The 27,726-nt window shown below is 46.5% G+C and overlaps 2 protein-coding genes, 1 long non-coding RNA gene and 1 pseudogene across 3 annotated transcripts in view; 3 read left to right on the plus strand and 1 right to left on the minus strand.

The window, feature by feature from the left end:
* The window catches only part of LOC102125700 (phosphatidylinositol 3,4,5-trisphosphate 3-phosphatase TPTE2-like), a 347,382-nt pseudogene that overhangs the window by 123,875 nt on the left and 195,781 nt on the right, over positions 1–27,726 (plus strand).
* LOC135965495 (ral-GDS-related protein-like) lies at positions 5,851–6,617 on the plus strand. The gene is made up of 2 exons (XM_065522572.1): positions 5,851–6,091; positions 6,464–6,617. The coding sequence occupies exons 1-2, from the start codon at positions 5,909–5,911 to the stop codon at positions 6,569–6,571; spliced, it is 291 nt and encodes a 96-aa protein (XP_065378644.1). The 5' UTR covers positions 5,851–5,908; the 3' UTR covers positions 6,572–6,617.
* On the plus strand, positions 8,596–11,242 carry LOC135965502 (uncharacterized). Its single transcript, XR_010578503.2, has 3 exons — positions 8,596–8,759; positions 10,289–10,410; positions 10,919–11,242. It is a non-coding gene; the product is annotated as an uncharacterized lncRNA (long non-coding RNA).
* The window catches only part of LOC135964418 (aspartate-rich protein 1-like), an 85,352-nt gene continuing 76,978 nt past the window's right edge, over positions 19,353–27,726 (minus strand). The window contains exons 4-9 of the mRNA XM_074003200.1: positions 26,638–26,729; positions 25,206–25,227; positions 22,377–22,495; positions 21,884–21,905; positions 21,540–21,581; positions 19,353–19,579 (exon numbers count right to left, since the gene is read on the minus strand). Coding sequence (XP_073859301.1) covers positions 19,470–19,579; positions 21,540–21,581; positions 21,884–21,905; positions 22,377–22,495; positions 25,206–25,227; positions 26,638–26,721 — 399 coding nt within the window. The 5' untranslated portion in view covers positions 26,722–26,729 and the 3' untranslated portion in view covers positions 19,353–19,469. The remainder of the gene's footprint in view (positions 19,580–21,539; positions 21,582–21,883; positions 21,906–22,376; positions 22,496–25,205; positions 25,228–26,637; positions 26,730–27,726) is intronic.

Below are 27,726 nucleotides of genomic sequence, written 5' to 3' on the forward strand. Positions count from 1 at the left end.
GGGCCTTTGAGTAGGTCTTATGGAAAGGAGGAGGTTACAGGATGGAACCTACAAGATGTGACCTCACTTCCTTACTGACAGACCCCAACAGAACTTAGAATTCTGGTAACTAGGCACCCATATTATACACACAGCCCCATTTCCAGCTCAGTTGGCAGTCGACACTCGAGAGAGCAACATGTTCTCTTGCTGTGTCCCGACATGCTGCCGACGTCCTCGTTGCAGAAGAGGCCAAAATGAGACTGTTTCTCGAGAATATAGACATTGGTACAACCCTCACCCTCGACGCCTCTGGCCCTTTGCCAGAAGGCACCCACAGGTAACACAGGGCCCAGGGCAGGCCCGTCCAGGCCAGGCCTCAACTGTGCCCACTAGGGCAGTGCTGAGCCCCTCCCCATGTGTTTGGGGGAAACAGGGGAAGAGGGGCCCTCCCTGGACAGGAGCAGGTAGGTTGTCCGGGGTTGGGAGCCTGGTCAGTATGTCAGGTTCACAGCCCAGACCATGCCTTCAGGATGGGAAGGTGAGTGTCGAGGACACAGTTTGTCTGCTCAGATCTGAATCCCAAGACCTCAAGCTTCATCTGCCGGAGACCTCCAGCTCCTCTGGCTGGAGGTCTATGCAGATGCTCCAATGTGCCAAATCCTGTTGGGGAAGGGGGCGCCAGGGAGGAGTTCTAATGGGGGTGTCCCACTATGAGGTCAACCAGGCAAGCCACTGACACCTCTTCGCTTGGCTCACTCTCTTTGCAGAGCTCCACACAGCAGATCAAGCAGGAGCTGTTGGATGGATTCCATTTCTCCATCTTCTTCAAAGAAGGGCAGGGGCCCCCTGCTACCAACCATGGCCAGTGCTGGTCTGGGGTGAGACTGGACACAGAAGGGTCTCCACAGACAGGGACTCCAGAAAACCAGGGTGGGCCCAGGACTCAAATACGAATATGGGGACTCCCTAGGCTCTGTCCTAGGGCTTTCACACTTGAGTGAGCCACTGTCCTCTCCCAAAGGAATCTGGCTGCCATTAGTCCCCAGTGGCAACTTGGTTACAGGCAAAGTCCCTTTCACCTATCAGAGGAAGATCAGAGAAAATCCTTCTGTTTTCACTTGATGCTATGCCAGGAGTATCTCAGCATGTTGCTACAAGAATTGAGTACAATGGTAACACTGTAGCAACATACTCATACTGTTATCATTTTAACCCCCACCCTAAGTGTATCTCTGGCAACAGGCAGCACCCCTCCCCTGCCAGACCTCCTCCAGGACTTAAAACTCAACACTTTTACACAAACAAGTTCGGGCGGGGTGGTGATTGCAACAAAAGAAGGTGAAGCTACTCTATGAATCTGTGTTTAAAGTGTCATCTCAGAGAACTCATCCCTGCAGACCCACCAGGCAGGAGCTGCACCCTCGCATGTCACTGTAATATTCCTTAAGGGAGGCCATGATCCACAGCGGGTCAGCCTCTCAGTGCCGGTGGAGCCTGTCGTGACTAAATTTCCTTTCTAGGCTGCCTTTCTGCAGGGAGCATAATCCTATGTGTGTCCTAATAGGCTGGAGCAGTTTGCCAGGGCTGCTATAATATGCCACGCTGACTGAAGGGCTTAACCACAGAAATCTGGTTCCTCACAATTCTGGAGACTGGAAGCCCAATGTCAAGCTGTCAGTCTGGGGTGGTTTCTCTGGGCCTCTTTCCTAGCCTTGGAGATGGCTGATTTCTATCTCAGTCAGCACAGGGTCTTCTCTTGAACTTCTCTGTGTACCGACCACATCTCCTTGTAAGAACCCCAGGAATATTAACTTAGGGGCCACCCTAATGAACTCACTTCTCCTGAATTACCTCTTGGAGAACTCTGTGTCCAAACACAGTCACATTCTGAGTCTCTGGGGTTGAGAATAGAAACAGTTACATTTGGGGGAGGGGACACAATTCAACCCATAAAATACACAAATCCCCTGCGGAAGACACACACCCGGGAAAGGGAAATCTGGGTGAAAGGATGTGCAGATAGCAAGTTTCAACAGGTGTAGCCAGTTGACTTTCCAAAAGGGCTCCAGCTGCTCACAGGGTCACCAGCAGCCTCTGAATGTAGCTGCTTCTTTGAACACAACCTCCCCTGAATACTAACATGTTCTTAACTTTCTGTCAATCTGCTGTCTGTGTGGCAGAGAGAATCACCTTGTTTCATTTCCACTTTAAACCATACATTTCCGTAACCTTTCCCGCTTTCAATACCTGCCTGCGTTTTCTCTTCCACGAGTCGCCTGGCAGATCCTGGGCCTTGGGATGCGCTTCCTCCCACCCTGGAGTCTTCCGGCACTTTCCCCTTGACAAGGGCTGGGATGGCCGTAGCTGTTTCTCCAGACTCACATTCATGTTAAAGAACAAAAACAATCATATCCCTTTAAGTCAAAGGGTTCTTCTAGAGCATCTTGTCCGGTGTGCTGTCACTGAAATAAGGAGGGGATGAGACCTCCCCAGACCCTTCCCTTCCATATAAGAAGCAGAGCCTCAGGTGGCCTAGAGGGAATTTCATCCAGTCCTCCCTGTGGAAGGTGCTCTCTTCTGAGCCGGGTGCTGCTGAGCAAGCATCTGACATCCAAAAGCCCGCGTCTCCTCTTCTCCACCATGAGGGTGATTTTTGAGGAGTGCAGGGATGATGCTCTTCATGCAGGCTGTTGATACAGAGGGTGCTGTTGCCCCACAGCTCACATTCACCATGCTGATGCCTTGAAGGCATGAATCATTTTATCCTTCCCCATCCTCACATGCAATTTTACCTTGAAAGCCTAGAACCCTTTTCACCATGGGCACCCAGGTTCTCCACATGCACAAGTCCCTCAAGGGTTGATGCTTCTTGGTGTGAGTTCCAGATCCCGATCCTCTGGTGGTTCATGGTGTTACCACTGACTCTCATGTCCCTCCTTGTCCCCCTAGTATGAAAATGAGATCTGCAGGATGCCAACTTTCCAGCCCAGCACAAGGGAGAAGCTGTTGGAGTCCCTGGTTCCAGCCTTTCTAACTAAACCCATCTCCTCCTATGCCACCTGCCTGGGTCCCTCCTGGGACTTTATCACCGTGCCACACTTTTTGGAACTACTGGTTAGAAGGTGAGTGTCCATCCCCTCCAAGGCACTGAGGTGTCTCTGTCCCCTACTGGCTGTGTCTTGAAGATGCACCTCTTGCAGCCTCAGTTGGCTCCTCTGGAACAGGGAGTAATGAGAAGATGAACCTCACAGGGTTCTTGTAGGGACTGAATGATCTAAGACACGGCAAACAAAGGGGTCCCTAGAGCCTAAAACTCTGGACAATCTGCTGTGGGTGCTGTGATTCATGTTTATTACTTTTCTCTTCCCCCTCACTGAAGCAGCTCTCAGCATTCTGCCACAATGGCCCATCTCTCTTCCTGTTTGGAAAGGCACATAGAAAGCAAGTCTGCAATGGCATTAGTAAACGATGTCTGAGTTTCCTTCTGGCTGGACTTTCTCCTTGATACAGACAGAAGAGGGGTCCCTTCATGCTGAAAAAGGAGCCACAGGCCCACTCTGACATCTGGAGAGGCTCACTGAGTTTCTCCAATGGTTGGGGTTCACTCATTCAACACATACATACAAAACACTTCATTTGTGCATCGTTCTTCTTGTGACTTGGCATAATTTCATAAACAAGGCAGATGACAATCCCTGGGCCTCAATTCTACTCAGAGTCAGGTGCTCACAGTAGACACAATAAACAAATGGTATCTTCAGAATGTTAGAGGTGAAACCCTCATGGCCTCCTCTACGTATGGTGGCATCCTCCCAGATCCTGACTAGAATGACGGAGCCCAACAAGTATCAACTGGGGGGACTTAGGGTTCTGAAGGGCCTCTTCACCCACAAAACATGGGGGGAAATATGTGGACTCTGGCTGGGGAGAGACTAAAGGAGCCCTGGGGTTCATATGTCTTGTAATTCCCACAACAAGGCTGACATCTGGGGACTTCCCCTGCACGAGGCAAATAGTGAGTTCTGTAAATGGAGACTTAGGTCCCTTGCAAAGGAGACGTGAGGTTGAGGTCACAACTGGCCACTGAGAGACCCATCCCCAGCACCGTGCCTTCCCAGCTCTCCCTGTCCTCCTCCACCCAACATCTGCCCCTACCCTCCTCACCCCAGGACCAGAGCTGGAGCTTTGATGAGCAAGCTGCTCACAAATCTGCCTGGAGCTGCAGTCCTGAGTGCCCAGGTGCACAGTGCTGTGCTCCAGGGCCATTGGGAAGACAATGTCAGTGGGACGCTGGGGCGCAGAAGGGTCCGTACAGCCCTGCTACATGGCCAGGTCTGCCCCTTCCAGGACAGCACTGATGGCTTGGGGTAGGGTGGGGCTGTCCTCTACACAGGCAGCAAGAGGCCAAGGACCCAGAACCACACAAGGGTGCCCTGGAGGGTTGTGTGGGAGAAGGCCAGGCCTCTGACTCAGCTGTCCACTCCATCACCAGCACCACCGGCTCCATTTTGTTCACCTGGCCCCCTGAAAACACTTCAGTTTGCGGCCAGGCCCTGCAACGGTCATCTTTCTGGATAAAGCTGGCCTTCAGGACCTTCACCTGGCCTGGACTGGGCTTGGAGGACCATCAGGGAATTGTCCTAGGCCAGTTGGTGCTTCCGGAGCCCAAGGAGGCCAAGCCAGATGGTGAGAAGACTTTCCAGGGCTGGTGTTTTCGGGGTACAATTCCCTTAATTTCCATCCAGTCATTTCTATACTTGGAAATCCCAGTGAGGAGTGACTGGAATGGTGACCTTTTCTCCTTTTCCAGATCCTGCTCCACCTCCTGGGCAACACGCATTAACAATGCTGGCCCTGGAGCCAGCGCCACCACTGCTGGCGGAACTGCCGCCTGCTCTGGAGCCAGAGTCACCTGTAGCCCTGGATGCACAAGGATATCGACATTCAACACCAGCACCAGCACCAGGGGAAGGGCCCCCTCCAGGAACAGTGCTGGAGCCACAGTCAGCCCCAGAGTCACCCTGTCCCTGTCCCGGGACTGTCAAGAGCCAACACACTGAGGAGCGGCTTGACATCACCACCTTCCCTCCCAGGCTGCTGGCAGAGCAGCTGACCCTCATAGATGCGGTGAGCAGCTGGGCTTTGCAGGCTGTGCGTCTGGCACCAGCTGTCTCAGACCAGCCTCTCCCTGAAGAGCAGCCAATGCCCTGGGTCCAGTTTCAGCCCCACTTCTTACCAACCATGGGATCTGGATGAGTTTCCTCACCCACAAGCCTTCCCTGTCTGCATGTGGACAGCAGAGATGGGAAATCACCCGTACCAGTTGCACAGAGTGACTGTGCAGACTGAATGACGGGGGATGGACAAAGCAGGACAAGGCAGGTGATCAGTGAGGGGCAGGCAGGGCCATGGGTCACTCACCCAGCTGCTCAGGAGCCTCACTACCCTCAGCACTAATTAGGTATCTCATGCATATTAGATTCTATGGCAGACACCCAAACAGAGCCCAAGGTTGCAGTTGCTGCAAGGAAACTGCACCGGTATGGAGAGAAGGAGTAGAGGGCTGATTGGGATGGGAGGAAGTAGAGGCCTCAGGATGGGCAGGCCTGAGCCACCTTCTAGTTCTTGGAGTGAGAATGGCCTGGAAGAAAACGTCACTCTCACTTTCCACCCTTGTTGGGTTCTGCGCCATGATGCATTCAAGGCCCTCGGTGCGCAGAAAACCAAATGCAGGGACTCCCACAGGTCTGGAGCATATTTTAAAGTTTTCTGAGCTCCAGCTCTGTTCATGCCAGAGACTGTGGATGACTGTGAGCTCACTTCCTGCCTGGGACTGTGGGTGACTCTGAGCTGGGCTGTGCTGTGTCCGTGACACTCTCCTCCTCCCCGAAAGGAGCTGTTCAAGAAGGTGGAACTCTACGAATGCATGGGCTCCATATGGGGCCAACGACATCAGAAGGGGAGTGAGCATGTGGCACCCACAGTTTGTGCCACCATTGCACACTTCAACAGGCTCACCAACTGTGTCACCACCTCCTGCCTCGGGGACCACAGCATGAGGGCCCAGGACAGGGCCAGGGTGGTGGAGCACTGGATCAAGGTGGCCAGGGTAAGCCATGGTTGGGCCTTGGGATTCCCTCTCTCAAAATGGGGAACTGCCTCTTCTCCGCCATCGGCTTTCAGGATTGGCATCTGTATCTCTAGCCTGAGCCCTGCACATCCCCTAAGCCCTTCTTCCCAGAGCTTCCCTGACCTTGACCCCCATGGCCCAGTAGTGGCTGCTCACTTCTGACCTGGGATCTTCCTTGGGTTGAACTGAAATCTTCCTAGATGAGTGACATTCACTCAGCCCCAGGTATACCCTCCTGAGGCTCCCTGGGCCTCTGCTTCATTCAGGAAGGGAGATCTCAGCAGAGGGGGCTGAGGCTGAAGTGGGTCGGACTCCAACTCTGGACCTCACAGCTCACTCTTCCCTCTCCAGGAGTGCCTACGCCTCAACAACTTCTCCTCGGTGCACGCCATCGTCTCTGCTCTGCGCAGCAACCCAATACATCGGCTACACAAGACGTGGGCAGCAGTGTCCAGGTGAGGAGCTCCCTCCACGGGAGCACCAGAGTTGACCTAGGGACCCATACGTCTCCCCATGTGCCCTCAATGACTCTGAAAGGTTCTTGGAGAACAGGGACGGTGGAGGTAGGGATGGGCTGGTGGGTGTGCTCACGAAGCTGCCCTGGACTCCTAGGCAAGGATTTCTAACTCAGGAGGAAGGTTTTTTAACCATCAGGAACAGACTGGAGCCAATTGGAGGCTTTCAGGTGTTTGTACCCAGCAGTGGAACTGTGTCCAGCTGGAAGTTAACTGTGAACACGCAGGGGCTCATGTGAAGTGGAGATGGGCCAGGGGAGGAGCATGACAGTCCCACCCTGGTCCTCTGGAGCCCTTGTCATCAGACGACCCCACTGGAAACTCTCACGCAGGAAGCCGAGATTCATTGAGTTTTCAAACAAAAGGGATTGGAACTCACAAATCTCCCCCGTGATTCCCAAATTTACCCTTTTTTCTTTCCTCTGTCCATAGCAAGAGCAAAAAATATCTAAAAGAACTCTGCAAAAAGGACACTGCAGTGAAGAGGGACCTGCTGATCAAGGTACAGTGGAGTCTGGGAGATGCGGCACAAGTGTTTAAGGGTCTGAGAAAAGAGTGAGTTTGGAAGGGCATTGGACCTGGTGTGCAGTGGTTATTTTGTAATGTTTTGACTTACCTACAAAAAGTGCACTTGAAAAATTCCCTCCAGGCCTACTTTGGGCAAACAGGAGGAAAGGTGTGTGGGTCCATGGGCGCGTGGGGGCACGGGGACAGGAGGTCCTGGAAATGGGAATGTGGCAATGGCTGCTGGGCTTCTGAGTGGGGGTGATGAGCTGCAGCATTAGCAGGGCTCTGGCTCCCATGTTGGTCAAGGCTGCTGGCGTGGAGCTTCCTCCAGGCTGGGGGTGGTCATTGTAGGTGGGACTTTCTTCCTTCCTCAAACTGGCAGCAATTCCTCAGGAAGCCAGGCCTCTGCTGCTGCATCTGTCTGCAGCGCACCTCCATGGGCAGGGACTGCAGCCCACACTGGGGGAAACAACAACAGAGGAAGCTCATGTGCCAGGGAGTCCCGTAGACTGCCCAGCTATGGGTCCCAATGGGCAAACTCAGGACACATGTATGTGCTTGCTGGGACTCCCCGCTCTGCCCTTTGCAGACATCTGAAAATGGTCGTGTCACAGGATTCTCACCAGTTAGCAGTGACACATGCTCATGACAAGTATCTGGGGGATCCATGCATTCCTAGGGGATCCTCCCCAACCAGATCTCCGAAACTCCATGCAAATGAGAAGGCAACATGCCACCCCACCCAGGATTCTGGAAAACCCTGCCATATCCGTCAGAGATGTCGCCTCAGGAGGCCACATCCTGAATGGAGGAAGAGAGAGTTCTGTGCATGGAACTCCCCTGGGGGATCAATGACGAGGCCAAACCGTGGATTTGGCATGGCGCAAACCCAGTTTCTGTGGCAGAGACTCCGGTGGGGCTCAGATACGCAGGTGCCATTTAACCAGGTCTCCTAAAATGCCCTGTCCCTTTCCCATCACGACTCTGCAAGGCTGGAGTCCTAGACACTCAGAGACTCCAGAGAACAAGACCCTGATGGGTGGTGGTGCTGGGATGTGGGGTGAAGGCAGCCGAGACAGAGCCTCCAGTAGGGGAGGAGGTGCCCTCTCTTTTGGGGCCCTGGGGAGTCACTGCCCACTCTTGGTCTCTGTTTCTTTATCTGGAAAATGAAGGGATGCTGAGCCTGTAGTGCGGGCCTCACAGGGTGGAAATGAGGTTCGAGAAGAGAAAGCAATTGGAGGGTGCTCCTGAATGGTTCTTTCTCAGAGGGATGAGGGGGAGAACAATGACAACAGCTACAGGAAACAGTACTCAGGAGGCCCTGTGAGGTAGCTGTGGTTTTCATGGCTCTTTACAGAAGAGGAAACAGTCTCAGGGAGGCCTGGCTGTATGATTGGGTGACACACACAGGGAGTGTGGAGCTGGCCAGTGGTATGAACACTGTGCCAGGTGACTCACGCCAGTCCCTGGGGTTCCAAGTGTGGGGTGGCTGGGGTATAACTGGGGGAAGGGAAGACAGCCTCACTGTCCCTGTCCCTGACACCTGGCAGGCGGGGAGCTTTAAGGTGGCCACCCAGGAGAGGAACCCCCAGAGAGCCCAGATGAGGCTGCGGAGGCAGAATAAGGTGAGTGAGACTGTGGCATGGAGGGACCGCAGGGGATCAGAGGACAGGGCTCTTTTCCCCACCAGCTGGAGACCTCCGTATCAAGACAGCGGGGGCTTCCTCCCCAGCCCTGTCCTCCTATGGCCACTGGGCCTGGAAAACCTCCATTGGAAAGACCAGAGCAAGGGTCTGGGAAAGCAGAACTCAGAGTGGATGTGGGGAAGGGTAAGGCTGGGACCACAGGCCCTTGTGACTTGTTAAAATCCCACCATAGAGGTAACTAGGAGTGACTGCCAGATTGGAGGTCAGCTGGAATAGAGGAGGCAGAGAATTGGGAAAGGTAGCTGAGGGTCTTTGGCTGCTACAACTGGGAGACCTGGGGAGGGGGGTTCTGGGAGACAGGGGCTGATGGGATTTCATGGGACAGGGCCTTGGGCAGGCACCTCACCTCAGGGTCAATACTCATCACCACTACCCCTCCCACCTCCCCACCCCTCCATGGCACAGGGCGTGGTCCCCTTCCTGGGGGATTTTCTGACTGAGTTACACAGGTTGGATTCGGCCATCCCGGATGATCTGGATGTGAGTGAGCCTGGGGCAGGCTGCTTGGGAACCAGGATCCTGAGGCTTGGGAGGAGAGGGGCCTGGACGGAGCCCTTAGATCTCAGCCCTTGGAAAACCTCCTCTCCTGAGAGTCTCACAGCTGCTCCTGTGGGAGGGGGTGCCAGGCCCATCTCATTACCTCTGACTGACAGAGGCTCCATGGCAGTCACCAGTCCCTATCCCTGAGTGGTGAAGCTGCAGAGCTACCTGACTGCAATGATGCTGAGCTGTGGGCTGAGCTGGACTCAGCCTCTCCCTAGGGTAGTCCCATAATAGGAGGGTGAAATTGAGCCTTTCCAAGGGCAGGCAATTCCAGGGTCACTGAGCACTTTCTTTCTACGAGAGACCTCAGTTTCTCTGTCTGTCATCTCAGAGGGTTGGGGCAGAAGGTCCCTGAGCCTCAGCTCCCATGCCCTCTGCCCTAGAGCCCGGAGCCTGAGGCAGGTTCATGTTCTGTCATGTGCATATCCCCTGACCCTGGTGGCCCTGGCAGTAGTGCAGCATGGGAAGGGATGGGGTGGGGCTGTTGTGGGCCAGGGACCTTTCTGATGGGCTCTATCTGACTTCCAGGGCAACAGCAACAAGAGGAGGAAGGTGAACAGCTGGGGCATTCTCGTTGGATGAGGTTGGGGATGTGGACGTCACAGTCCACCCTGGGCAGGACACTCCCTGGCTCCATCCTCTACATCTTAGGTTTACTGGGAGGGTTTGACACACACAGGAGGAGGAGGAGACCTATCCCAGTGGAGAGAGTGGGAAAGGCACTGGAATCAAAGACCAGTTCCTGCCGGAGGGGCTGTTCACATCCAACTCTGAGAACAGGCTGGGGGCTGCATGGGGCCCCTTCACAGAATGGCCCCAGGGACCAGCCCCTTCTCCCTGCCTGCCAAAGGTCCCCTCAGTGTCTTCCACCCAGGCCCTGTCAGCATCCTGTCCTCTGTCTCTAGGAGGTCCGAGTTCTGCAAGAAATGCAGCTGCTCCAAGTGGCTGCCATGAATTACAGGCTTCGGCCTCTGCAGAAATTTGTCACTTGTTTCTCAAGAATGGAGCAGCTCAGTGAAAAGGAGAGGTGAGGGCCTGGCACATGGGCAGAGGGTGGGAGAAGGCTCTCCATTTTTTTTTAAATGTGGTCTGGCTCTGTCGCCCAGGCTGCACTGCACTGTCACCATCTCTGCTCACTGCAACATCTGCCTCCTGGGCTCAAGCCCTTCCTCAGCCTCCCAAGCAGCTGGCACTACTGCTATCCACCACCGTGTCCGGTTGTTCTCCAGTTGTTGTTCTGGTACAGGTGGGGTTTCACGATGATGTCCAGGCTGGTCTCAAACTTCTGGCCTCAAGCAATCCACCCACCTCAGCCTCCCAAAGTACTGACAGTACAGGTGTCAGCCACCCCACCTGGCCTAGAGGAGGCTCTCCTGTGGACAGCTGCAGAGCGCCTATGGCCATGACTCCACCGCCAGCATCAAGCCCTGTTGCATGGGGACTGCTGGGGACCCAGGATTCCTGCTGGGCAGGCAATGAGAAGAGACCCGATGTGTGGGTCATGGTGGCCTCACAGCTGCCTCTCTGTCCTGCAGCTACAAGCTGTCCTGTCAGCTGGAGCCCGAATCCCAGTAGGCTGGAAACATCCTGCAGTGGCTGGGGCCCTATTGGGATGCTGGCCAGAACACCAGCTCTGCATCATCCTTCACCCAGACCGGAGACACCAGGAAATCACATCTAGGTGGCTGGCAGCTCAGCTATATCTTGACCCCGCTCCTCAATACCAGCTGCTCCTGCTGGCCAGGATCAGGTCATGGGACTTTTGCATGTCAGGCGGGAAACCATTTTATGTTTATTTTCTTTAGTGTATAAGTAACGGTTTTTTTTCTTAACTTTCGTTAAAATAAAAGTTTAAAACACTATTCAGAATGTTCTATAGTTGTTGGAATGGGAACAGTAACTCCAGTGCAGTAACCGTATACCAGTCTTTAGGATTCATCGTCTAGCATGTCAAATTGAGGCTATGGCTGAACAAGTCATGGAATAGCGTTCGCGTTACACCTGTCAACCGTTTAATGTTTTCCTTCTTTATTCAAATTAATTATTGCTAACTCTGTTTAAGGAAAACAAAAAATAAAACAAACAAACAAAAAAACACTGAAAAACCACAGTATGTCACCCAATCTATGTCACTTGTTCTACTGACCAGTTACTCTCAAACTTAAATTCTAGTTAAATTCAAGTTCCACTGGGTTACTCCACTTTTTTAAGTTGTAAATATTGAATGAATCACTTAAATGTTTACTGAAGGGCTGGAGATGGGAGGTATTTATGCCAGTGGTAGGGCTGGCCTTCTCCAGAAGTCCTGTGCACAAGGGAGCTGGCCACGAGTCTCCAGGAAATACAGATAAACTTTTCCCACTATGGATCTTCCCAGACTTTCTGGCACCTCTCCCCTAAGGGAACATCAAGGAAGGAGAGAATTGTTTGAACCCAGTATCTAAAGGATGTCCCACAGCTTAATTTGAATACAAGCCCCATTGTGGTATATCAGACAAAAACAAGTCAAAGAAATCAACATTTCAGGGTCTGAAATATGATACCCCCAAATCAACACAAAATAAACACTTCAATCCAGTCCTGGAGCCACAAAGCTCCTATAAGAAAAGTGGGAGTTTATTTCAGCAAAACTTGTGTCTATGCATGCAGTTTGCAAAAAAGAAAGAAAACAACAGCAAAAAGTATCTATGGCAGCAAACCCTTAGGCTATGCAATTGATTTGGCATTACTTTTTCTTTCTTATTTTTTGTTCTTTTTAGATGGGACACAAAAATCACTGCTAACAAATATAAATACAAACACACGGGACTATACATCATTTGAGAGCTTCCGCATGGGAAAGAGAAACAATGAACCATTAAAGAAGGCATCCTGATGAGTTCATGTCCTTTGTAGGGACATGGATGAAGCTGGAAACCATCATTCTCAGCAAACTATCGCAAGAACAGAAAACCAAACACCACATGTTCTCACTCATAGGTGGGAATTGAACAGTGAGAACACTTGGACACAGGAAGGGGAACATCACACACTGGGGCCTGTGGTGGGTCCGGGGGTTGGGGGAGGGATAGAATAGGAGATATACCTAATGTAAATGATGAGTTAATGGGTGCAGCACACCAACGTGGCACATGTATGCATATGTAACAAACCTGCACGTTGTGCACATGTACCCTAGAACATAAAGTGTAATAATAATAAAAAAAAGAAGGCATCCTACACATTGAAAGAAAGTTCAGCAGAAACATATCTGTGAAAGGGATTGCAATCTAACATGTATGAGAAACTAACACTACTCTGGGAAAATGAACAAAATCTAATACCCAAGCTAAAACTGGGCAAAGAACCGCAACAGGCACATCTGAAAAGTAATCATGAAATTGACTGACAGGTCAAAGAGAAGCTGCTCAGCTTCACTAATCATCACACACATGTCTAAGTGCAAACCACACTCAGATACCTCTCACTCTCATTAGGATGAAACTTACCAAAAACAAGAAAAATCCCATACATTTGCAGGCAGTGGCCAATGTAGAAGTGCAGAAAAAGAGATTTTATACACTATTGGTGGGAATGTACATTACTATACACATGAAGGAAAACAGTTGAAGGTGCCTTAAACATTTTACAACTACCCGTTCACCCAGGAATACCACCACTGCTTACACACAGAAAGCGCATGAAATCTGTCATGTTGAAGAGATATCGGCCTTCTTATGGCAATTGAAGCACTATGCACAATAGCGAAGGTATCCAATCAACCTACCTGTTCATGCACAGATAAAAGGATAAAGAAACTGCGGTACACAATGGAATCCTCCTCGGCCATAGAAATTCATGAAACCATGTCATCTGCAACAACATACAGAAACCTGGAGGACATGATTTTCCATGAAATGAGCCAGGAAGAGAGAAATAAACACAGCATGATTCCATGCCTATGAGAATGAGATCAACTTTGTCTCTAAATGACTTTATCTCCTAGTAGAACATTTCATAGTAGTGAAGAGAGCCTTGGGGTTGGGGAGGCAGCACAGGAACTGGGAAATGGATGCAATGTTACACTCAGATGACAGGAATAAATTCAGCTGTTCTACTCCACAGCAGGATGTCTAGAGTTAACTGTATCCTACCATATTTTCCAAAAAAGGCTGAAGAGGATTCTGAATATTGCAACCACAGAGAACTAATAAATAATAACTACACAAGGTAACAGAGAGGGTCAGTCAATCCCTTGCTTTCATCATTACACAAGGTACATATGCATGGATTAAAATGTCCCACTCTACTCTTTAATTGTATAACTTTACTAGAGAGCAAATTGGTTTTAAGGACATAGAAATAAACAATGCTGAAGTTCATGTGAGACCAGGAAATGCCCTGCATTTCCAAAGAAATTCTGAGAAATCCAAACTACATTGGATGCATGACACTCCCTGACGTGAAACTGCACTCAAACTCTAGGGACCTGCTTCCACATGGATGAGTGGAAGAGAACAGAGAACCTGTAAACCCACACACTTCATACCACCTGATGCTGCATGAAATACACAATGATGAGTAATGGGGAAAGAACTCCCTTTTCAATAGTCTTGGGATAAATGGCGAGCCATATGCAGAAGAGTAAGTAACACTAGGCATCTACTTCTCAGCATGTACCAAAGTTCACTCAGATGAATGAAAGATGTAAATGGAAGACCTCAAAGTACAAAAATCCTACAAGAGACCCTAGGAAATTCCCTTCTTGACATCAGCTTTCACAAAGCATTTATATGCCTAACATGACATATAACACCCCACATGACACTGCAACAACAGCAATAATCGACATGTGGGACCTAATACACTAAAAAGCCACCACACAACACAAGAAATTACCCACAGAGTAGACAGACGACATACAAGATGAGAGAAAATGTTCCCAAACTATGCACCAGACCAAGTTCTAATATCCAGAATCTACCTTAAAGACCTTACACAAATCAATTAACAAAACCACCCTCATAATTAATAGGCAATGGATATAAACACAGACTTCTCAAAAGATGATGATGAGCAACCAACAAATTGAAAATATGCTCAACCTAATTATCAGAGAAATATAAATCAAAAGCACAATGAGATATATCTCACGCTGATCAGAATGGGGATCACGTAATTAAAAAAAAAAGACACTGACGAGGCAGCAGAGAAACAGGACACTGGTCCACTTTTGGTGAAAATGCAAAGTAGTTCAGACACCATGGAAAGCACTTTGGAGAGATTGCTCAAAGAACTTGAACTAGAACTACTATCTGACCCAGCAATCCCACCACTGGGGTATACACAGAGGAAAAGAAATCCTTCTCTCCAAAACACACATGCACACAAATGGTCATGGCAGCAGTATTTACAATGGCAAACACGTGAAATCAGCCTAGGTACCCATCAACAGTGGATCAGAAAAGGAAAATGTGGTACATATATACCACAAAAAACTAGGCAGCCATTAAAAAGAAAAAAAAAGAGAAGGAAATCATGTCCTTGGCAGCAACATGAAAGGAGCTGGAGGCCATTATCTAAAGAGAAATAAGGAAAAAACAGAACACCAAATACCACATGTTCTCGCTTATAAGGTGGAGCTAACATTGAATACACCCTACCGTAAAAGTGAGAACAACAGACACTGGTGACTATCCGATGAAAAAGGATGAAGGCATGAGGTATGTGCTGAAGACCTACCTGGTGGGTACACCCACTGCCTGCATGATAAGGTTGCTTGGACCCCAAGTCTCAGTGTCATGGAATATACCAAAGGCAGTAACTAATCTGCATTTGTACCCTTTAGTCTATAATAAACATAGAAATTATGTCACAAAATACAAACTTAGAAGTTAAAACCATGAATGAAAAATGCAAACTTTTATAATTATCCAAACAATCTTTTATTGGCATAAACTAAGAAAGTGGACAGAATGAGTAAACCAAATATTCAACCCCAATTTACATGTAGTGAACAGGTTTTTCAAAAGAACACCAAAAAGATGCAATCGGAAAAAAAGAGCCTGTTCAATAGATGATTTTGAGCAAACTGAATATTCACATACATAACACTGAAATAGGACCCTTATGTCACGCAACAGAAAAATCAATGCAAAATACATTAAAGATCTAAAACTCAATTCTGAAACCACAAAACTCCAACAAGAAAACATAGGGTGTGCATTATTTTAGAAAAGAAATCCATACCTGTAGGCTGCTAAAGGTATTTAAAAAACATTAAACCAAAGGAAACACTCAAGAAAACACCCATAGACAAGGTAATGGCTTGGCATTTTCACTGAAAAGCTGGAGACCCGGTTCCACAGAACAGTGGAACACATTAGAAGACCCAGATATAAACCTGCACACCTGAAACCATCGATATTTGAAAAAAAAATCAACAAAAATAAGCAATGGAGAAAGGACTCCCTATCAGCAAGTGGTGCTGAGATAAGTAACCTAGCTAGATGTAGAAGAAATAACACTGGGCCCCTATGTCTCATCATGTACAGAAAGCAACTCAAAAGAAATAAAAGATTGAAATGTAAAACGCTGGGCTGGACACAGTGGCTCATTCCTGGAATCCAAGCACTCTGGGAGGTCGAAGCAGGCGGATGACTTGAGATCCTGGAGTTTGAGACCACCCTGACCGACATGGTGAAGCCGATGTCTAAGAAAAAACCAAAAGTTAGCTGGGCGTGGTGGCACGTGCCTGTACTCCCAGCTACTCAGGAGAATGAGGCAGAAGAATCACTTGAACCCAGAAGCTGGAAAGTGCAGTGATCTGAGATCACTCCATTGCATTCCAGCCTGTATGAGAGAGTGAGACTTGGTCTGTAAATAAATACGTGAATACATAAAAATCCAATACCTGAAACTATTAAAAAAAAATCCTGCATGAGGATCTAGCAAATACCCTTCTTGACAGAGGCTTTGGCAAAGCATTTATATGTCAAGTCCCCAAAAGCAATGGCAACAAAAACAATTACTGATAAGTGGGACCTAAAACACAAAAGAGCTGCTGCACAGAACAAGAAACAACCATAGAGTCAGCACACAGCCTACAGAATGAGGGAAAACATTCCCCAACTACGCATCTGAAAAACATCTAATATCTATGATTTACCATAAAGACCTTAAACAAATAAAATCAGAAAAAAAAAAAAAAAACAACAACAAGTTATAAAAGGGCAAGGAACATGAACACTTAAAAGGAGGTGTACCAGTAAATAACGAGCATGAAAACATGTTCAATCTCACTGATCATCAGAGAAATGCAAATCAGAAACATACTGAGATAACATCTACACTGGTCAGAATGGCAATTATGACACACAGTCCACAACAACAGAGGCTGCTGGGGCAGATGAGCAAAGAAATGCAGGTCCACTGTTGGGGCAAATGCAAACTAGTTCAGATCCCCTGGGGAGCAGTGTGGACATTTCTCAAAGAACCTCAAAGAGAACTACCACTCAACGCTGCAACCCCACTCCTAAGGATTTATAAAAAGGAAAATCCTTCCATCCAAAACTCACATACACTCCTATGTTCACGGCAGTACTACTCACAATGGTAAAGACATGAATCAGCCTTGATGCCCATCAGCAGTGGATAAGAGAAAGGAAATGTGGTACATACACACCACGGAACACTACACAGTCATAAAACACAAATACATGCTCTTACCAGAAACCTGGACAGAGCCATAGGCCATTATGAACAAAAGGCAAGAACAGAAAACCAAAATTTTCAAAACACCTACAAAGGTCAGTTGTGAATGTTCTCTCCACAGAGAAACCATAACTCTGGAGCTCACGGAGGTGCCAGACTCTGAAACTTCATTATGATGCTACCTTTACACAGATCAAATTGTCCCTTGCACCCGCTGGTTATACACACCTACTCTACGGCAATGAAACTGCCGTCCCAATTTGGTAACGCTCATTCTCACCGGAGTGAGATGATATCTGAGTGTGGTTTTCATTGACTTCTTGTGAGGATCAGTAATGTTGATTCAGAATCTTTTACCCGTGCATCCTTCTCAGGTCTTCAGGTTCTTTGCCCAGTCTTACACATCAAATTGAAACAAGTTCATGATAACTTGGCAAACATCTCTAACCACAGCAAAATGTAAATCAAAACCACACTTAGATATTGGTAACAGGTACAGAGTGACACTGAGACACAATGAATCTGTTCTGGTGTTCTATTGCACAGCAGGGTGACTAGGTGACTAGGGTCAACAGAATCTAGAAAATTTTTTCAAAATCAGCTGGAAAATACGGTTCTGAATATTCTCTCCACAGAGAAATAATAATGATGGAAGGTCACAGAGATGCCAGATATGATGATTTGATCACGATACTACACATACATATGTCAAAATGTCCCTTGCACCCTTGGGTTGTGTGTGTGTGGGTGAATATATATACCCACACACACACACACACACACACTGCAGAAACAAAACTGCCATCAAATGTTGCTAGTATTCATTCTAACTGGAGTGAGATGAAATCTGAGTGTGATTTTCACTTACACTTTTGTGTGCATAAGCGATGGTGAGAATCTTCTCTGACCTGTGCATCAACCTCATGTCTTCAGGTCCTCTGCCCAGTCCTACACAACAAATTAAGAACAAATTCACTATAACATAGCAAGTACCACTTATCACACACACACACAAATAAAAAACACACTCAAGATTCCATCTCACTCTACATGCAACAGATGCTACCAGAAAAAAGTTGAAACATATGAAAACACAATCCAATCAAGGTGTGGATTTCCGGAGGAGGCACTTGTCTCCACATGTGGTGGGAAATGGTAAACTAGTATGCACACTAAAGAAACCACTTGGATGTTCCTTGAAATCCTAAAACTACAACTACCATTTTCTCCAGCAATTCTATTCCTAGGTATATACACAGAGGACATGATCAGGACATGGAAGAGATTATCTGTCATCCCAGGTGGCATTCAGCCCTATGCTCAAAAGCCAAGAAAAGAAATCAGCCTACCTGTCCAACCACAGATGAAGGGATGAAGAATCTCTGGTACACAGACAGGATGGAATACTTTTATGCCATCAAAATTCATGGAATCCTATCATTTCCAGCAACATGGCTGCACCTGCAGATATTCTGTTCAATCACATCAGAAAGGCAGACAAAGACCAAGCCTGCATGTTCTCACTCATGTGGGAGCTGAAAACTTTAACTCACTGAAGGTGAAAATACAGTAGTGGTCACCACAGACTAGGTGGAGGACAGGACCTCAAGGATTGGCAATAGGTACACAGAGAGTTACAGGAGAGGAATACATTCCGGTATTCCACTCCAAAGCAGGGCGATGATACTTAACAATATGGTTATGCCATTTTCAAAGTAGCTACCAAGGAGGATACTGAATGTTCACACATCGAAGATATCAAACTTACACGTTGTCACAAGCATGGGAAACTCCCTGATTTTATCCATACTCAAGGTATACAAACAAGTATCACAATGTCCCAATGCACCCCTAATTCTGGACATGAAGTGTAAAACAAACGTTTTATGAAATGTTAACAATACACGGCTAAATGTTCACATGGATCCACTGAAGACCCAAGGAACCTGAATATGCAAAGCAATTCTAGGGAATACACACTCAACTGGAGGCCACACACTCCCCAATTTCAAATTACATGTAACACCTCCACTCATCCAAAGACTACAGTAGTGGCATAAAAATGAATCCATCAACCTAGGGACTTAAGAGAATCTAAATACACACCTGCAGTCAACACATTCTTTTTCAAAGAATGCCTAGAAGATGCAATGAGGCCATGTGCTGTGGCTCACACCAGTACTTCCAGCAGTTTCAGAGACCGAGTTGGGCGGACCACTTGAGGTCAGGAGTTTCAGACCAGCTTCGCCAAAATGGTGAAATCCTATCTCTAGTAAAAATACGAAACATATTAGTCAGGTGTGGTGGTGCACAGCAGCAATCCCAGCCACTTGGGAAGATGAGGCAGGAGAATCACTCGAAGCAAGGAGGCGGAGGTGGCAGAGAGCTGAGATCTCACCACTGCACTCCAGTCTGGGTGAGAGCATGAGTGGGACTGTGTCCCCAAGGGGAAAAAGGATGAGATGAGGAGTCAGCAGTCTGTTCAATTGAGCAGTCTGAAATGACTGGATAGCCACATACAAAAGAATGAAATAAGACATTGATGTTATACAATACACAAACACAAACTCGAAATACATTAAACCCTAAACACAAGACCTAAAAGCATAAAACTGCTACAGGAAAACACAGAGTGAGCTTAAGTTGAGGAAAACCTGAATCTAAGCTCACAGGATATAAAAGCAAACAACAGACAAAAGAGAAAAATAGAAAAAAAACCACTTCCAACAACAGAAGTCAAAAACTCTAGTTTTTGTTATTGACTTTACCTTACAAAAACAATCACTGCTACTCAGGCACGGTGGCTCACACCTGTAAACCCAGGACTTTGGGAGGCTGAGGTGGGTGGATCACCTGAGGTCAGGAGTTTGAGACCAGCCTGGCCAACATGGTGAAACCCCTTATCTACATACAAAAATTAGGTGGGCGTGGTGACAGTTGTCTGTAATCCCAGCTACTCAGGAAGCTGAGGCAGGAGAATCACTTGAACCCAGGAGGCAGAGGTTGCAGTGAGCCAAGATTGCACCACTGCACTCCAGTCTGGGCAACGAAGTGAGATACTGTCTCAAAAAAAAAAAAAAAAAAAAAAAAGAAGACATTCAAGTGATTAACCAACATGAAAAAATGCACAACCTCAGTGCAATGCAACTCCCAAACACAGTAAGATATCATCTCATGTTGGTCACAATGGGTAATTTTCCAAAGTCAAAACAACATGCTGGTGAGGCAGCAAAGGAAAGGGAACGCTGCTACACTCTTGGTCAATGTGAAAACTAGTTCACACTGTGGAAACCAGTTGAGAGATTCTCAAAAAACTTAAAACACAACTACCATCAGACCCAGCAATTCCACGACACTTAGTATCTACCCAAAAGACAATAAATCCTTCTATCAAAAAGACACATGCTGTCCCGCATTCATGGCCATGCCATTCACAAGAACAAAGATGTGGAAGCGTCCTAGCTGACCAGCAACAGTGGATTTGAGGTTTTTTTTTTTTTTTTTTTAATGTGGTGCATACACATCACAAAATACTACACAGCCATAAGAAGAACACACAATCACGTCCTAAGCAGCATGGATAGACCTGGGGCTTATTATGTTTAGCAAACCAAGGCAAGAACAGCAATCCAAATACTCAAAAAAAAGAAAAAAAAAGAAACAAACAAACAAAAAGTCTAGAACTTGAGTGATGAATGTCAACTTACAGAACAAAACCAAAGCCAAATTTTTGAAGACAGGAAATAGTGTGATACTATCTTTTGTGGGAACTCTTGGCTTCCCCCAAAATTAGAGAACTGGGGAGAAAGAAGCCGCAGCTCAGAATCTGTGACTGGGTTGGAAGTGGAGGCTGGAAATGTGCTCAAGGTCAAACCTTCCTCCTCCCTTCAAAGGAGCCTGGAGTTTTACCAATGAGCCTAGAGTGAATATTCACCCCACCATCCACCCCGGGAGATCCCTTTAAACCAGGAGCGCACAGTGAGGACAGAAACATGAATGTGCACTAACAAGTCCTGAAAGTTCAGAGGGTGATTCTCCATTTCCCCGTGGCACACAGCAGAAGAACTGTGTCTCTAGGTTCCAGGAAATGCCTGTGAGAGAGCTGTGTCCCCCAGATTCCCTTCATCACAGATGACACCCAGTGCTTAAGCCTACACCCCTTGTGACTGATCCCAAGGAGTGTTGACTAATCTAAACCAAAGGCTCTGATGTTCCACAGGAAGAAAAGAGCAGGTGGACTGCAAAGAGAATCTCTCATGAACGCAGCACCCTCATAGCCCATACAGACAGTTCTTACCATGATGCCAAGAAACTGAAATCAACAAGCCAGACCTCACACACATTTACATTTTCCTTCTGATTTCATACCCCCTCCTTCAGCCCCTCCTCACCATCAGCAGGGATAACCTGGAGGCTCCTGGGAACCTTTTCCCATTGGGATTTTCCTGGCACGTAGTTCCCTACCTGGACGAGTCTCCTCGTCACTAATGCTCTCCAGCGTCAAGTCTTTAGAAAGAAAAACACCAGGATAAGTCATTAGAGAGTGTGACTCACCAACTCCTCCTAAGTTAGCTGAAGCTGAATGATGGGCTTTTCTCCCACCCCAGGCTGCTTCCTACTTGATCCCCTAATCTTTCTTCTGGATTGACAAACCTTCCTACAGCTTCTTGGGCCAGAGGTCTATACTGGCAAAATCACTTTCACGAGAATCCCAAGTCTCTTTCCCAGCAGGAATCAAGAATCAGGTTTCTATACAATGAAGCCAGCAAGTTATTCCCTCGGGAAGTGAGTTATTTCATGGTACATACCGTTTCCTTTCCAAGCTCTTATCTGCAATTATATAAAAGAAAACATTATGAGAATCAGATTCCGCTGTGCACTTCACACAGCTCTGTTATTCTCTTGACAATGATAAAAAACCAGAAGGCAGTACACTGATTTAGCCATAGGTCAAAATCCCCAAAGACTAGCACAGAGGATAGCTATAGAAAAACAAGACCTCTATTCACAGAATTTACCTTTAAATTTAATTTGATATGCAAACGCACAATGCTTCATCCAAGGAGGAAAACTGGTATTGTGGAAAATGCCTCAGTATTCCAGTTGATATTGGATACTGTCATTTAAAAGCAGCATAGCATGTATCAGTTGGGAAGACATGCTTACTGAATTCCAGCCCCACAAAGACAATAGTGTACAGTGTACATAATGTACATTGCCAGGTTTTCAAATCAAAATTAATTGAGAAGTAAAGAATCAGGAAAGCAACATTGATGTAGAAGACAAACAGGGGGATCTTACCTGGACATCATCATCATCATCATCATCATCATCACAATCAACATCACCATCATCATCATCATCATCTTCATCTTTGCATTGTGGTGAGCATCTTAAAAACAGGCCATCCTCAGGACGAGCTGGAAGGACACAGAGGAAAGATCAGTGCACCGGTGGTTGGTGACTGTGAGTCACTCAGGGAGCTTTGCTGCATGTGGTGTATGGAGGTGGTTGATATACAAGAATGGACTGAGTTGATACTGGGCTATTCCCCTGAGTGGAAGATGGATGGCAGAGGAGGGGAGCTGGAAAGGCATGAGATATGGAGACCTTGGCTTCGTACTAGAGGCATCGGGCAGCAACACAAAACAATCAACTCAAAATGGAACTGAAATGCACACTGAGGGTCAATGGAAGAGTGCCTTCCTGCCTCCCAAATGTTTTGAAACTCTTCTAAACAAACAGCCGTTTGTTAGTGTATTCAAGATCGTGTCAGTACACTAGAATCTAATCATGCTGATACTACATTTAGCATCTGTTTTAAAGGATTTATTACTTGATTAAAAGCCTATTTTATGGGTGAAATAGACTCAATTTTTCCCAAATTACTCTATTCTATTAATCACACATTCTTTTTCATAGAGATCATTTAAAATTTCAATATTAAAATGCTACAATTAAAAATAGTCATGATTTCCTCTTTGTAAGTCTTCTTCTGGAACGACTTCTACACACCCTTTTGGGGATCTGTCATCAGGGGCTTCAGAACCTCCTGTGTGACTCTCCCTGGGGAGATTCCCAAAAATCAAGCTTCATTCAAACAGGCCAAGCTCACACAGCCAGCTCTACCTACACCAGTGAAGCTGAGAGACGTGACTTTGACCACTTTCTGCCATGAAGATAAGTTTAAAAGTTCAAATACACATTATCTACTGAAATGAGGAAATGTATACCAATAGAAATGAACAAATTCATGAAAAAATGTACAGGAGTATGGGGGTGATTTTTGGTTAAGTAGTTTAATTAAAAATTATTTTTTTGGCCGAGTACTCTGGCTCACACCTGTAATCCCAGCACTTTGGGAGGTTGAGGCAGGTGGATGACCTGAGGTCAGGAGGTCATGACCAGCCTGGCCAAAATGGTGAAACCCCATTTCTACTAAAAATACAAAAAGTTAGCCAGGCATGGTGGTGAGCGCCTGAAATCCCAGCTACTCAGGAGTCTCAGGCAGGAGAATTGCTTGAACCTGGGAGGCAGACGTTACAGTGAGCCGAGATCATGCCATTGCACTCCAGCCTGGGCAAGAAAAGTGAACCTTCATCTCTCTCTCTCTCTCTCTCCTCCTGTCTCTCTCTCTCTCTTTCTATCTCTCTCTCTCTCTCTCTCTCTATATATATATATATATGATGCCTATTCATTCAGACTTACAAAATATTGGTATAGGAAATCAAAAATTCTTATCAGTCATGTTAAATCTAACTTATCAGCTGTCAACATGAAGATCCCAGGAAATAAGGAAGGTACAAATAAGTGGAAAGGCATCCTGTATTCATGGATAGGAAGACTAATCCTGACTAACAATAATACAGACATGATCTACAGACTCACAACAATTACTATCAAACTGGTAACAGCCATCTGTGCAGAAATGGAAAAGATAATCCTACCATTTTAATGAATTTTATGTGCCTTATGTAACCATGATGACGTTAAAAAAATAGAGTTAGAGGATGCAGGTTCATGAGATTGAAATACACACACACACACACACACACACACACACACACACAAATACAGAAATACAGAAAGTATGCTTCTACCGTAGGGGCACTCATAAGTTTCACAGATATAGAGAGCCCTGAATTAAATGCACACATATACAGTAAATTGATCTTCAACAAAGGTGTCAAAAATACACAATCGGGGGAAAGGAAAGCCTCTTCAACAAATGATGGTAAAACTGCGCATTCTCATTCAAATGAAGAAATAGAATGCTGACAGTGTGCTCAAGGTTGTGCTTCTTCCTCCATTTCCAAGGCACTGGAGCTTTTGCACTGAGCCCAGATTGAATTTTCATTCTGTCCTCCACGCCGAGGAAGAGCTCTTGGTACCAGAGGTAAGCAGGGAAAAACAGACAAATGAGTGTGCTGCCAGGAAACCTAACAGTTCATAAGGTGAGGATCAATGTCTCCTATGCCTCTGGGCACACCACAGAAGAATTTTGTCTCCAGCATTAAGTAACTGCCTGTGATAGAACTCTGTCCTAAACTAAAGGCTTTGAGATTTTGCAGTGGCAGAGGCAGGAAAGAGCAGGTGTTCTAGAAAGATCATCTTTAAATAATAAATAAGAAGAGGTGATCAAAAACACAGGATACTCAAAATCTCATAAACTCAAAAGAACTAACTTCACTTACATTTACTTTTTCTTTTTCTCTTTCTACACCCTCCCTCAGCCTCCCAAGCAGCAGGTATAACATGAAGGCTCCTGGAAATGCTGTGTTATTAGACTACACGTGAAGTCTTCTTACCTACCTAGAAAGGTATCCTCTTCCCTGCTGAGATTCTCCAAAATCCAATCTTTAGAACGACCAACATCAGGATAAGTCAGGGAGAGGTGCACTCACTTCTCCTCCTCCAGGTGAAGACACACCGGCTCACAAAAAATCTCCTGGTTGGTCCTCTGGGTTCACACACATTTCTACAGCCCCTCTGGTCATACCTATACACTTGCAAAATCATTTGCTCTCACCAGATCCCCAATATTTTTTAACAGGAACCCAGATTAAGGTTTCTATATATTAAAGCCAGCAAGTTTGTTTCTCAGAAAGTGAGTTAGTTCAAGGTACGTACCCAGGACAAGTGATGGTAAAATCTGCAATGAGACAAAAGAAGATGCCATGAGGATCAGATCAATTCTGCTGCACCCCTTACACAGATCTGTGAGTCTCTTGATGACTTCAGAAAACTACCTGTGAAACAGTGGTGAGTCAAAGTCAAAGTCAAAGGCCAAACATTCTAGAATAGAGGACACTCATGGAAAAGACAAGAGCTTTTCCCACAAAATTTATCCTTGACGTTGATTTAGGTTGGTAAATGCACAATGCCTAATCCAAGGAGAAAAACTGGTGTGGAGGAAAACGTCTCTGCATTACAGCTGGTGATGGATGCTGTCCTTCAAAACATCCTAGTGTGTCGTGTATTAGATGAAAGGAAACTGCCACTGAACTCCATCCTCACAAAGAGAATAGTGTGTGTCGTACATAATGTGCCTTGTCATATTTTTATATAAAAATTAATTGAGAAGGAAAGAAATCAGATGAAGGAAATAATGTATACAGTGGTCCATTTTTAACACAAAGTACCTTGAACCGGTTTAGGTCAGCAAAGGACAGAAGAAATAGGATATGCCAGGCTCCTGATTGGATGGGCAATACCTGCTCATTGGACCCTCTCCTCCCCATTTAGTTGCCCTCACTTCAACCAAAGAAGATTAGTCTAAGATGAAAGTTTACTAGCCTGGAAAATAGCTCGTTTTGTCTGTTCTTCTCAGCCTGGCCAGCTACTTAGGTCATAAGTCAAATACTTGAAGTGCCCCTGAGCTGACTAGGATAGCAATGCATTGTGGGCTGCAACAAAATGCAGTAAGACAACTCTAGAAAAATACCTAAAGTCTCTCCCCAAAAATCAATAGGCAACACCTGGGAAGATTGTGACCCCACAGTTCTCAGCCTATGAGGAACCAGGGGAGGGACCTGCACACTAGGGGATAAATTGCTTGTGGAAAGTGTGCTGGGTGTGTCTGCCCATCAGACACCGGATCTTGCAACACTGTCATTAAAAGTCTCACTTTCTGCCAGGTGGAGTGGCTCACACCTGTAATCCCAACACTTTGGGAAGCTGAGGTGGGCAGATTACCTGAGGTCCGGAGTTCGAGACCAGTCTGGCCAACATGCTGAAACACCATCTCCACTAACAATACAAAAATTAGCTGGGCATGGGGACACATGCGTGTAATCCCAGCTACTCGGGAGGTTGTGGCAGGAGAATTCATTGAGCCCAGGAGATGGAGCTGAGATTGCACCACTGCACTCCGGCCTGGCCAACTGAGTGAGACTCTGTCTCAAAAAGAAAAAAACAAAAAAAAAAAAAAAAAAAGGAAAGAAAATCTCACTCTTGCTGTTTTTCAGCTCCCTGAGTCCATTCTTTGGGTTTGGACTGGTCAGTTTGTTTCTCACATCAGAAAACCAACATTTCCTTACAAGACAAAGAAAGGTGTTCTTACCTGGACATCATCATCACCATCATCATCATCACCCCAGTCATCATCTTCACTTGGTGGTAGGCATACTAAACTCAGGTTGTCCATAGAAAAAGCTGGAAGGACACAAGAAAGATCAGTGCACCGATGGTTGGTGACTGTGAGTCACTCAGGGAGCTTTTCTGAATGTGGTGTATGGAGGTGGTTGATTAACAAGCATGAACTGAGTTGATGCTGGGCTATTCCCCTGAGTGGAAGAGGGATGGCAAAGGAGGGGATCAGGAAAGACATGAGACATGGAAGCCTTGGCCTTGTACTAAAGACATCATGCAGCAACACAAAACAGTCAACCCAAAATGGAAATAAAGCACACACTAAGGGTCAATGGAAGAATGCCTTCCTCCGTCTCAAATGTTTTGAAACTCTACGAAACAAACAGCATTTTCTTAACGTATTCAAGACTGTGTAAGTACATTAGCACCCAATTATGCTGGTACTACATCTAGCATCTGTTTTAAAGGATTAATTACTTAATTTATTGGTGAAAAGGATTCAATTTTACCCAAATTACTCTGTTCTACTGATCACACATTTTTGTTCATTTGTTTGTTCATTTGTTAGTTTGTTTGTTTCTGAAACAGAGTCTCACTGTGTCATCCAGGCTGGAGTTCTGTGGCACGATATTGGCTCACTGCAAGCTCCACCTCCTGGGTTCACACCATTCTCCTACTTCAGACTCTGGAGTAGCTGGGACTACAGGCACCCGTCATCACGCCTGGCTAACTTTTTTTGTATTTTCAGTAGAGATGGGATTTCACCATGTTAGCCAGGATGGTCTCCATCTCCTGACCTCATAATCTGCCCACCACAGCCTCCCAAAGTGCTGGGATTACAGGCATGAGTCACGGCACCAGACAGATCACAATTTCTTTTTCATAGAGGTCATTTAAAAAACTAAGTATTAAAATGATAAAATTAAAAATAGTCATGATTTCCTCTTTGTAAGTCTTCTTCTGGAACCATGGTGTGTGCACACAATTTTTTGGGTTCCTGTGATCAAGGGCTTCAGCAGCTCTGTGTCGCTCTCCCTCAGGAGATTCCCTAAAGATCAGG

The sequence above is a fragment of the Macaca fascicularis genome, chromosome 10 (assembly GCF_037993035.2).
Source record: "Macaca fascicularis isolate 582-1 chromosome 10, T2T-MFA8v1.1".
NCBI lineage: Eukaryota > Metazoa > Chordata > Mammalia > Primates > Cercopithecidae > Macaca > Macaca fascicularis.